This window comes from Mchenga conophoros, linkage group LG13 (assembly GCF_057382185.1).
Source record: "Mchenga conophoros isolate Kocher_MC1m ecotype Shallow Benthic linkage group LG13, M_conophoros_male_GT1.1, whole genome shotgun sequence".
Lineage (NCBI taxonomy): Eukaryota > Metazoa > Chordata > Actinopteri > Cichliformes > Cichlidae > Mchenga > Mchenga conophoros.
This window is the reverse complement of record NC_140538.1, coordinates 22,146,737-22,158,810: the sequence shown is the minus strand read 5'-3', so window position 1 is coordinate 22,158,810 and position 12,074 is coordinate 22,146,737. Positions and strand designations below refer to the sequence as shown.

The 12,074-nt window shown below is 40.2% G+C and overlaps 1 protein-coding gene across 4 annotated transcripts; it reads left to right on the top strand.

The window, feature by feature from the left end:
* Positions 1–5,943: 5,943 nt before the first annotated feature.
* Positions 5,944–11,911, top strand: nsmce4a (NSE4A component of SMC5/6 complex). 4 transcript variants are annotated; one of them, XM_085297232.1, is made up of 11 exons: positions 5,944–5,963; positions 6,911–7,162; positions 7,267–7,347; positions 7,436–7,566; positions 8,461–8,606; positions 9,981–10,080; positions 10,957–11,047; positions 11,139–11,233; positions 11,319–11,367; positions 11,465–11,550; positions 11,662–11,911. In XM_085297232.1, exons 2-11 carry the CDS (start codon positions 6,958–6,960, stop codon positions 11,725–11,727), a joined length of 1,050 nt encoding a protein of 349 aa, XP_085153358.1. In that variant the 5' UTR covers positions 5,944–5,963; positions 6,911–6,957; the 3' UTR covers positions 11,728–11,911. The 4 variants fall into 4 exon arrangements, with proteins under 4 accessions (XP_085153358.1, XP_085153355.1, XP_085153357.1 ...); XM_085297229.1 differs by lacking the exon at positions 5,944–5,963 and adding an exon at positions 6,146–6,295; XM_085297231.1 differs by lacking the exon at positions 5,944–5,963 and adding an exon at positions 6,155–6,295 and having other exon boundaries at positions 6,936–7,162.
* Positions 11,912–12,074: the final 163 nt, after the last annotated feature.

The following is a 12,074-nucleotide window of genomic DNA, read 5'->3' as shown; positions in this document are numbered from 1 at the left end:
GCAGCTTCCCAGCGCACTGTCATGTCACTGTCTGAGAAATTAGTTACCCTAAGGTCAGAAGGAGGAGGCACCTTCACTAGAAGATTCGTGCAAATTTGATATATTTGACTTCTCTGTTTTTTTTCTCTCTGAATTATTTTTGAAAAGGAAAAATAATAATTTGAATGTGAAGCAAAACATGTATGGTGCTCGGTAAAGATGACACACCGACCCACTCCTTTTTTGTTTTTGTTTTTTGTTTGAGAAAGTTTGTTTTCATATTAAAGCAGTGTCAGTGACGTCATTCTACCCGACTACCACAGGTAAAGAAAAGCCTGAATCTGTAGATCTTTTTCTTTTGTTTTTGTCTAAAACACAAGAAATAAAAAAGGCAAAAAAGCCAGGGAAACATAGGAAATAATGTTTTGTCAGGCACAAGAAGAGTGGTCGTTGGTAGCCATGACAACAAGGAGGTGTGTTTGTTGCTGGCAGGTAAATGAAAAAAAGCAAAGCAAAGAAAAGAAAAAAAGTCAGGGGAAGCCCAGGCTACGAGGGGTCATCCCTTGGAATTTTCACTCCAAGATCGCCCGCCTGGACCTCCCCCTAGCAGGTGAACATACAGAGGGAAGTGAGCCGAGGGCTCGAACCCGGGCCTGTATGTTGCTAGCCTGCTAGCCCGCCACATGTGGCCACATGACGGGCGAAGAGAATGGGGCAAATTGTTCTATTTAAAGAGCACTACGCGATCAGCCTTTTCCATTAGCTGGAGACCACACATTTTTGCACTCAAAAATAGCGGCGGGGCCTCAGTCTGTCTGTGGGGCATCGGGTATACCGGCCATTTGCCCGGTGGGCCGATGCTCATTTTGCCTTTTAAATGGCCCAATGTTTTGTTGTTGTTGTCTTTTTTTCCTAACTGTGTAAACAGTGAAAGGTGGCGGATTGGACAGATGCTGGCAGACGTGTAAAAAGAACTCAGTTGTTTGGTAGTGGCTATGGTGGAGCTTTCACACATTCAGTCAAATTAGCAAGTGGTGGAGGCCAGCAGGTGGATGGGGGAAAGGACTGGAGGTGGAGAGACGCAAGGCGGCCGCCAGTCCGACTGTCAGGTGAAATGAGCTTCAGGTAAGAAGTTATGACCTGCAGTCTATCTGGGTCAAACCAAGTTTAGGTGGAGTTTATTTTCCTTGTGCTAACTTTTTACAGTCAGTTACAATAACTCGTACTGTGTACTAGCTAGCATGATGGAGTTTCTGTACAGTTGGGTGGGTGCTATGATGTTACTGGTGAACTTTATTTTATTCATATGGTTAGTTAGTAGAGCCAACCGTGCCATAAAAAACGGAATCCTCTGGTATTCAGAGTTAATATTATGCGTTTTGTATTGAGCTGAAAATAAAAGCGATTTGTCCCGTACTTCAGCTACAATAAAAAAAAGACAAAAAGCTGGAGTTATTCTGTGTCTTTGCTGCACAGCTGCCTCTTCTTCTCTCGTTCTCCCTCTCCTGCTGCTACTTCAATCATGAAACTGATCAATGATCAGCTGATCGGCGTTTCTGCCACAAGTCCCGTCTCTCTTGCTTGTTTATCTCCCGCTTTGCGCCAGAAAGAGGAAACTAGCAGAGGTCGTGTTAAACAGCAGAAGCGCCTTTAAACCTGATAAGCTGTTGTTAGAATTTATTTAATATCACTTTCTAGTAACAGCTGATGTTTGTTGGAGCCACAGCTTTAAAAGCTGCTGGCCATGATATCGGTTTGGTTATCTGGTGAGAGGGAAACATGAAGATGAAACCAGGAGATGTCCTTACTGAATCATCAGCGCTGAACAGGTGATGGAGAAACAGGTTTACCTTTTAGGTGACATGAATGGGTTGAAGGAAAGCCATGAACTGTTTCTGAGAGACAACTTACACCTTTTCTATGTAGCTGACAGCTGGTAACTGTGCAGGGGCGGGTCTAGCAAAGATTTGCCATGCGGCCAGGTAGAGCATTAACAGGGAAAGGGGGCACAAAGAAATACTTTTCTTTCTTATTCTCATTTAAAATTTCTAGCTTTCAACAAATAATTATTTGAATCTTACAACCAAAGTTTTCATCTAATTTCAAATTTATAGAAATCCATTATTGTACATAGTTAGTTTTTTTCAGGGTCCCAACATAATTTCTTCAGAAGAAAGTACTGTACATGATGCCAGTATTTTCCCACATTTTCTAGATACTGTACTAGTACTTTGTGTAAAATGCCATCGAAAAGTCAGTTAAGTTTTATTCTTTCTCACCTGTCTTTCTGTCTCCTTTCACTTTTAAAAGGTTGCCATGTTAGAAAAAATATTTTGCCCTGCCATGCTGTTTATTGATGTGGTAAATAAATAGTTTATGAAAATATCACTAAATCTGTCATTTATTATTTTTAATATTCAGTAATGGTCATGTCTCACCTCTAGTCTTCTCTGTCTTAATTTCAGGTTTCCACCATATGTTGTAGATAGTTCAGGAAGTTAACTCAACCAAGCAGTCTTTGGGTTTCGGCTAAGTACTGTTTAGAATACCAGAATAGGGAGGATGGTGTAGGTTTAAGTTTATTAGATTGATACATATGTACCAACAAGACAGTGTACATCACTGTCACAACGACGTTTGTTTTCATTCAAAGGCTTTATGGTTTTTCCTATAATACCTGGTGGGCCGGTCTCTAGTCAAAATGCCCGGGCTGATTTTTTGTCCCAGTCCAGCCCTGATGTCTACTCTTGTTGTTCATATTTGTTATAAGACTGTCGAATAGTAGTTAAAACAATAAAGACCTATTGTGCCAGTATCACCATGACTCTTTCTTGTTTGTTCAGAATAACGACTGAACATGGCATTTTAGCGCTACCAAAAAATGATTGTGGCCTATAACCTGTCACTGAAACAATATTTCGGCTTCAAACTTGTTGGATATATTCCAGAAGGGTTACATGTGATATATTATATCCCAAAAACTCTCCAAGAACTGCTGAATAACTTGTTCAGGAACAATAAAACTGATAATATGCAATTTCCAACCTGCCAAAAAGTGATTGCCGCCTATATCTTGTCACTGAAAAAATGTTTCTGCTTCAAAATTGTTGGATATCATCCAGAAGGGTTACACGTGACATATTATATCCCAAACACTCTCCAAGAACTGCTGAATAACTTTTAAAAGAACATTAATACCGATAATATGCCATTTTCAGCCTGCCAAAAAGTGATTGTGGACTATATCTTGTCACTGAAACAATATTTCTGCATCAAACTTGTTGGGTATCATCCAAAAGGGTTACATGTGACACATTATATCTCAAACAATCTCTAAGGACTGTTCAATAACTATTAAAGGACCATTAATACCCATAATATGCCATTTTCGACTTGCCAAAAAGTGACTGTGGACTATAACTTGTCACTGAAATACTATTTCTGCTTCAAACTTGGTGCATGTCATTCAGAAGGGTCATTGTTACGCCCCAGTCTAGGGGTACAGGGATGCAACATAGGTTTGGAAAATTGCCCCGCCCTGGTCCCCAAAACCATACACAGAGGGAAAACCAATCTCTTAGTGAATGGTGGTTTATTTTTCTACACTGCAAAAATGAAGCTCCGGGGTGAACAAAGGCCAAAATAACAAACAAAACAAGCTAAGTCAGGAGGAGGTGCTATCTAAACCCTATGTGAAATCAAACATCAAACAAAAGACAAGCGCTACACCTAACTCCCTAACTGAAATAAACAGGAGAAAACAGTGCAAGGAAAACAATAAGGCAGCTCACCCCTTCTGTTCCAGTGCTATTTACAATGTGCTATTTACAATGAAAACTAATGTACACACTATATACAGAACTCAGAAGGTCGCACAAATGTCTCAGGTTTTGGAGGCCAGGGCCAGGGCCAGGGTCAGGTCTGCTGCTGCTCCTGTCAGTGGCTGCCCCAGGACAACTGCTGGTGAGGGATTTTGAATGCGACCCATGATCGGCAGACCAATCGGCAGCCGTCTGCTCATCCACTCAGGGACCTGCAAAGACTTAAAGGCACAGACAAAGAAAACAACCACCAAAACAACCACCAAAACAGATTATGGCCAGGGCCATAACAGTCATATGTCAAATATTACATCTCAAACAGTCCCTCAGAACTGCTAAATTACCATTAAGGGAACAATAAAACTGATAATATGCAATTTTCAACCTGCCAAAAAGTGATTGTGGACTATAACTTGTCACTGAAACAATATTTCTGCTTCAAACTTGTTGGATATCATCCAGAAGGGTTACATGTGACATATTATATCCCAAACACTCTCCAAGAACTGCTGAATAACTTTTAAAAGAACATTAATACCGATAATATGTCATTTTCAACCTGTGCATAAAAAGTCAAATTTCAAAAATGTTGTAATTCAAAAATAATACAAAAAAGGATTAGGAACACCAAGTAATAGGAAAGACAAAACAACGGTAATAAAAATGTCATTCCAATACAGCACTTATTAATTGAAACGAAAACCAAAAACAAATAACAATTACATCCAATTAAAGAAGAAACCACCAGTTAAAATAAACTAACAAATAGACCAGAAACAGGGGGTACAGCGGAAGCTCAACACCAGTAAACCATGGAACAACATATATATTAATTCTTTGCATACAGTAACTATGCTAACATGTTAGGAAACACAAAATAATTGAATAATCCTACAAACAAATTGCAATCAAAGCTGAACTCTAATGTTGTGAACAACACAGAAACACACACAGCAACACGAACATAAATTAATGAATTAATAAACAAATAAACAACCAATAAATATTATAGGAGACAACGATACAAAACAAGAAACATTTCAAAAACATTGAAAAATTGACAGCGACCCTAACTTTCTGACCAGCATGCTTCACAAACAAATGGGGTTTTTTTTGGTCTTGCGGGGCTTCTTGGCACAGCCCCTGTGGTACCACCGTGGGTAAATCTTGCAGCCAGTATGAATTAGACAAAACAAGGTAACACGAGTATTTTGTTAAAAGTGTTATACAAATAAGTATGTAAATAACAATCTTGCAAAATACTAAATCCCTTTGAGGCAATAATAATTTTAGGTTACTTTACAAAAGTAAAAAGAAAAAAGTTTATTTTGTGACCCAGAAAGAGTAATATTTCAAACTCCGCCACTCTGTGTTCCTCCGCCACTGCCTCGTTTGAGTTTTTGGACGAAATGGGTTCTGGGATATTGCATTTCGTCATTTCGAGCTGATTGCAGACCAGAACAGGCAATCAGATTTGTCCTTTTTTGTGCTCCTTTATGTCATCTGCACTTGTCTGTTTGTGACGTCTGCACTGTGCCGTGTTTTTGTTATTCAATAAATGCATTCCAAAAAAACAACAACAAAAAAAAAAAAACAGGCAATCAGATTTTTTTTGCATCCAAGTCTGTGATTGGCTGGTTTTGTGGCACAAATATAACGGTGTACAGAAAGAGTTGAGCGTGCACAGGCAGAAATGTTGAGAGCGCAAGCAACACAATGTGAGCAAGCACAAGTGCAAAAACTGAGCGACAGGGGCTGCTATTGTGTGTGTGTTTAGATAATAGCAAACACTGAAATACATTTTTTGCACGCAGCAATGAATTTAGTTCACTCAAATTTACCTTTTCTTCGCTCAAAATAAATTTCTCCTCAAAATGCAACACTTGCACCTGCATTTTTTTTTTACGTGCACTCAGAATAGTGGCACAAAAATAACGCCATAGAAAGGAAGGGGCAGTGTATGTACAACATTCAAAGGAAAGGAGAAATAAGGAGGGTCATATCGAGAATAGGATTTGGACATACTGGTGTGAACACTACACTTTGATAAGGAAAGATAAAACAGGGAAATGTGACAACTGTGGAGAAGACGAAACGATAGAACATGTCATCTTACACTGTCAGAAGTGCAGGTGGAGAGATGATAACTGACCCAAAATCTCAGTAAGATAAAAATGAAACTAGATCTTATTTATTTACTGCAAAAGGACTCTAGAAGTAAAGGTTATCAGGCCTTATTCCAGTTTTTAAAAGAGGGTAAATTGTTTGGGAGGATTTTAGTTGTTGTTTTGTTGTTGTTGTTTTTTTGTTTTGTTTTGGGGGTTTTTTGGGGGGGGGGGACGTTCCAGTTCACACTTCATACCAGTTGGTGGCGGTAATGCGCCATTCAGTTGTTTACCAACCGTCAATAAAATTTAGAAGAAGAAGAAGTCTAGACTTTCATGACGATTTCGCTGACACCCAATTGGCGCGCCTTGTGTCCGTTTGCCTCACAGGTACGTTGAAGCAATTATAATAAAAAAAAAACTGCGCACGGGTGGATTTGTGACACTCACAACAGGCTGTGTATTTGCTTTTAACCAAGACGTTATTTGGCCGTGACAGTCAAACGTCCAACAGTTGAGCTAAGCTAAGCGGCTATTGCTTTTGCTAGCTAACGTCGGCTAACGTTGAACACCAAAGATGTACACGAGTAACGCGAGATATATAACTTTGCAGGACTTCCGCGTTCGCGTATGCAGGCATGAGAGGGTTCTGTTTTGTTAACTGACCTGTTAAAGCTAACATGACATAGTAGTCTTTTTCAAAAAGCAACTGTATGGTAAGATTTGCTAATCCGCATTTTATATTATATTTGGGCTGGGTTTACCACATGTAAGCACTAGCGTATGCGGATTTTTATCTTGATTTTTTATGTGTCTTTGGCTAAACTTTGAGAAAAACGGTGTGGCTACGTTAGGTATATGTACCAATAAAACATCGAGCATCTTGACAACCGAAGCCGTAAACAGACCGTTTCTGTACCCTGTCTCCAAGACTTGTTTTAGAAGGTAATAATTAGTCCTGTTCATCGATAGAAACGCGCTTTGTTTATGTTTGATTTCCGTCAGCCTGCTTCCCTTTCACAAAACACAGCCGAACTAGTGCGAGAGTGAAGATGAAGAGATCCAAAGGCGGTGGTGACGAGGAAGCTCCCCGGCATAATGGCTCAGCGGGCCGAAGGAAAGCAGACCAGCAGCAAAGTGACGGGGACGAGGGTGGCAGTGACATCGGCCCAGCCGACCTGCAAGACGACGACAATGACCAGGGCCTGAGGAGAGAAATAAGGAGCAAATACAGAGACCTCATCAGCTCAGTACAACGTGAGTGACTACAGGCCAGCAGGTTTGGGGATGGCCAAAGTTGTTGATTTGTATGTATTACAAACAAATCCTTGATGTGCTTTTCTTCTTGTTTTGTTTTTCAGAGAACAGGGAAGATATGCTGAGCCCTTCAAACAACAAACTAACAGAGGTTTTAGAGGAAGCAAACAAACTTTTTAAAGATGGTAGGTCTGATACATGTAAATGAATAACACATGCCAGCAGATCAATCCTTTATACTTTACATTTTTTTTGGTTGGGTTTTGGTGGCAGTTCGACAAGCGAGAGAAGCAGCCCTGGATGCACAGCTCCTTGTTGTGGCTACAGACCTGGGGAAGGAGAAAGCCAGCCAGCTGTTCTCCGAGGGAACCGCTTTCGATCCCACTGCTTTTGCTGAGCATCTCGTGAGTATGATTACTGTATCATGTCTGTCCTTCAGTCACCTTGCACGAGTGGTCCATACAGACCTTGCAGTTTTGTACAGTTGCAGTATTTCTGTCTGGATTTGTAACTCGAGCTGCACATGCTTTTCTTTTACCTTAAGTTATGTATGGTTAAAAAAAGGCAAGGAGGGCAAAACAAAGCTGACAGGAGTTTGTTTAGTGGACTCATATGATGGCCAGACAAACCCCAGTAATCATGAATTGTTAAATATCTGTCTGTAGGGCTGTGTGATATGATTGAAATATATCAGATGATGAAATGAAAACATCTATCGTTTCATATTATACGCTATCATTTGTTTTGTGGTATCACAAAATACACTGTTTATGGCAATATTTTCTTAATTGTTTGGATGGTCATCGTGTGGATGCAGGCACAGAGAATACCAGCAGAAAGAGTATGGAGAGAGTTTACGGATGAGAAGCAAAAAAATAAACCTTAGACTCAAACATTAGAACAGGCTTTTACCCGCCACACGGCTTGTAAGAAATACAAAGGAAATGGTGGCCGTTACAACTTGTATCTAAAAATATATAGTTTAATGTACTGCCCAAACACTTGACTCCAACTGAAAAGTGAAAACACTTCACACAAGTCGAGTTGCTTGAGATTCACAGAATTTACAGAAAATGGTGGATGAGAAATGTCTTATATTGGGATATGAGTCATATGGCACAGCCCTATGTTTCTTTATGATAACGCGGTAGCTATAGCAGCTTTGTACTAGTTTTTTTCCTGCTCATTTAAGTGAGTTATACAGACACAAATACTAATAAATGTAGGAAAATGTGCGATTTTAACACAACTTCCAAAGCATCACATACTGCAGTGGTCATGTCTATGTTTCTCTACAGTTGTCTTTCATGGGTCTGAACCGACTAGAAGATGATGAAGACGAGCAGCAGAACACCGCTAATGGCTACCTGCCACAGGACGCCTGGCACCGATTGGCCAGGAGAGCAGAGTGCTGCTTTAGGACAGCACCCTCTTTCCACTACATGTGAGTGATTTAGCAAGTCTGTTTACTAGCTGGGACTGCAGTGCCAGGGTCTTTGCCTGCCAACTAAAAATAGACTGATGTTCTGTGAAGAAGCAAATTAATAACACAGAAATTTTCTTTCGACAAGCGCACGTGGTCTTCTGCCAGTCCATAAAAGTAGAATAAGTGGTTCCAGATTTGCTGCCAGCAATCAAAGCGTCCTTGAACAGCTCTTTGTCGTTTCCTAAAAACCTTCCTTTCTCTTATTTTTTTTTTCTCTTCCACCGTTTGCTCCTCCTGTCTCATGGAGTGCAAATAACAAGTGCTTGAGTGATGCCAGGTTGTGTCGTTTGCTGTCATAGCCTGGGTATACTCAACTTTGTACTTTTGTCTCAAATGGCAAAACAAGTTTGTTGTTTCTACCTTTAACAGGAGGAGATTTCTTGCATATTTTACAAAGTATTTTGTGGTGTTGGAATTTCTTGGCTGTTGTTTATGCAGTCTGGGATTGTGTCATTGTTGTGCCTGCTGGGAAATGTAAACACATGACACTGTTGTACCACTCACATCAGGTTGCGACACTTTTATATCGCATAAAAATTTATGCTGGTATATTATGGATGGTATGATGTGGCACCAAAATTATACTGCAGCAGGGTAATGCTTACTCAGTCATACTCTGGCTTTTGCAGTCATGTGATGCTATTTTGAGAATTTGATGCTGTACGATGACGTGAATAAGGTCCCAGTCACACAGTCAGCAACCCCCTGGCAACCAGCAGTCGTGATGGAGAGAGATGTGTATTTCCTGACCAGCTGGTGAATGGTTGCTGCCCGTCACATGGTGAAATTGGACACAAAGAGGTCTGCTGTTCTGCACAAATATCCTTCTTTTAATTGTTTTTCACTGGCAGATTGCTCCAGCTGCCTGTAGATTGCATGCAGGAAGCTTTTCTGTAGACACTTGCCAGCAACTCTCCGAGTGGTCATTTTTTTACTACCGCGATGGAGTTAGTTGGTGAGTGTTTGCAGACAAGTTGGTGTCTTCCATGGAAACTACAAAGCAATCTGCAGGACTAAAATGATCACAAGGAGGCTTTTGGTGTGGCACCCTCTTTATGGCTGATTCAACCTACCACTCACCAATCAGTCAGGGAAGACACATTTTTCCCTCCCTGGTGGCGGTGTCATGTCCAATATGGTGGACAACTCTCAACAATGTGAGCAAAATGTCATCAACGCAACCTCACCTGTGGATTTTACATATGAGAAGTTCTAAACAGAAGGCGCATTGTCAAATTATGGCATAAGATGGAATAACACAGTGGTTTTATGTGGATACGTTTTCTGATTTTCGGTTTTTTTTAAATTTCTCATCCCTCTGGTTCTTTGCAGGATGGGCTCATTCTATGCAGAACCACCTCCCCCAAAACAAAGGATAGAACGGCAAAGAAAAGCACCCAGCAAAGAAGCCAAAAGGATAATGCCTACTCAGGTAACTGAAATGACACTTCCATGGCTGCTGTTACCTACATGTAGTTTAAGATAAATGTAGTAGCCACCCCGTCCCTGTTTCCATTTTCCACACATACACAAAGTTTCGCCACATTATCCACCACAATGTTGGTATTTGGACCAAATGATCCCTGTGAATCTTCTTCTGTTGATTTGGAACCCCTGGAAGTTTATTTTAAAGCTATTATTAGTGATCTTGATTTGAAGTTGGACAGTGATGTTAAATTAGACGGTAAATCAGAGCGGTCGTTAAGTCTAGTTTTCATCATTTAAGGCGATTGGCAACAGTCAATTTTTTTTCTTTCTAGGCAGCACTTTGAAACAGTGATCCATGCTTTTATTTCATCCCATCTGGATTACTGCAACTCTCTTTATGTGGGAGTCAGTGAGTCGCTACTCTTGCGCCTGCAGCTGGTTCAAAATGCGGCTGCACGAATGTTAACAGGAACTTGTAAAACAGAGCATATAACCCCTCTCCTGGCCTTACTTACTGGCTGATCGTATATTTTAAAGTTCAACTTTAATCTTTTCACAATCTTACCCCACCGTACCTCTCTGAGCTTCTTCACCCCTACACACTCTCAAGTCAGCTGACCAGCTGCTCCTGGAAGTACTGAGATCCACAAGGAATGTTAGGGGGACAGGGCCTTTTCTGTCACTGCTTTAAATTATGGAATAACTTTCCCTTACATGTTAGAGAGGCCCCTTCACTGTAATCTTCATCTTTCAGTGCATATCTTGACTTTTTATTATCTAATTGTATTTCTTACAAATGAAATCAACAGATTTTTAAATTTATTTTTTTAATTTTGTGGACCTATCCCACTTATTCGGTGTGTCATTAAATGTCTTTTAGCTGAAGAAAATGGAAGAGTCGCAACAAGAAGCGACAGAAAAAGAAGTGGAAAGGATTCTGGGGTACCTGAAGAGTTATTACCAAGATGATCGTGAGTTTGAAGTCGACCTCAGAGACATCGCATGGCTGTGTAAACTATTAGTTGCTCACGTGTACTTTTTTCCCCTCTCCTTCTATCACAGCAACCTCACCAATATCATATTACGAGTTCGTCATTGACCCCAGCTCCTTTTCCCGGACAGTGGAGAACATCTTTCACACTTCTTTTCTGATCAGAGTAAGGAATTTACTAAAGATTTAAAGTGAACTCCAGTGCCTCCTGGTGACCATAAACAGGCATGACAGTTTCATTTGTGTTTCAGGATGGACTGGCAAGAATGTATCTTGATGAAGAGAAATTGCCATGTATAGGTGAGATGATGTGACACTTGTACTGTTCTGACTGGGGGATAGCATAGAAAATCCCTTGAGGTAAATAATGAAATAAAACAATGTTTTCACGTTTCAGCTCCTGTAGAGGAGGGGGAGGTGGAAGCCGGAGGTTCCACCAGCCGTAAACAGTGTATCCTCTCTATCAGCCCAAAGATATGGAAGGTTAGCAGGTTTTGGCCTGAAGTGCACATTAATTAAAAGCACGGTAGCTACAATCAAGATTTTGTTTTGTGCCTGTGATATTAATTGTAAAGTTTGCTTTGTCCTTCTCAGGAGCTCATAGATGCCTTCGACATCAAAGATTCAATTATTCGGCCTCCAAACACACAGAATGACTGACAGACTACACCATCTTCCCCACTGAAAAACCTAAACATTGTTCTTAAACGTTTTACTTAATAAAATTCAAGTGATGTGTTACAGTTTTATCAGTTGAGGTCAATGTATAATAATCGTTCTATTGCACATTTGTTTATTTTTTACTGTGTTTTAAGTTTGAATAATAAAAAAGAAATGAATAAAAGTTTTTTAAAATTATTTTATTGCAACTCTTGAATATTGATACACAAAAGCCTTAACATAATATGCTTCTGATAATCTGAGCTTTGACATAACACATTGGTAGAAATGAAGGTTCCATGACTGGCAATGATCAAACCGGATATTAGCACAAACATCTCACACTA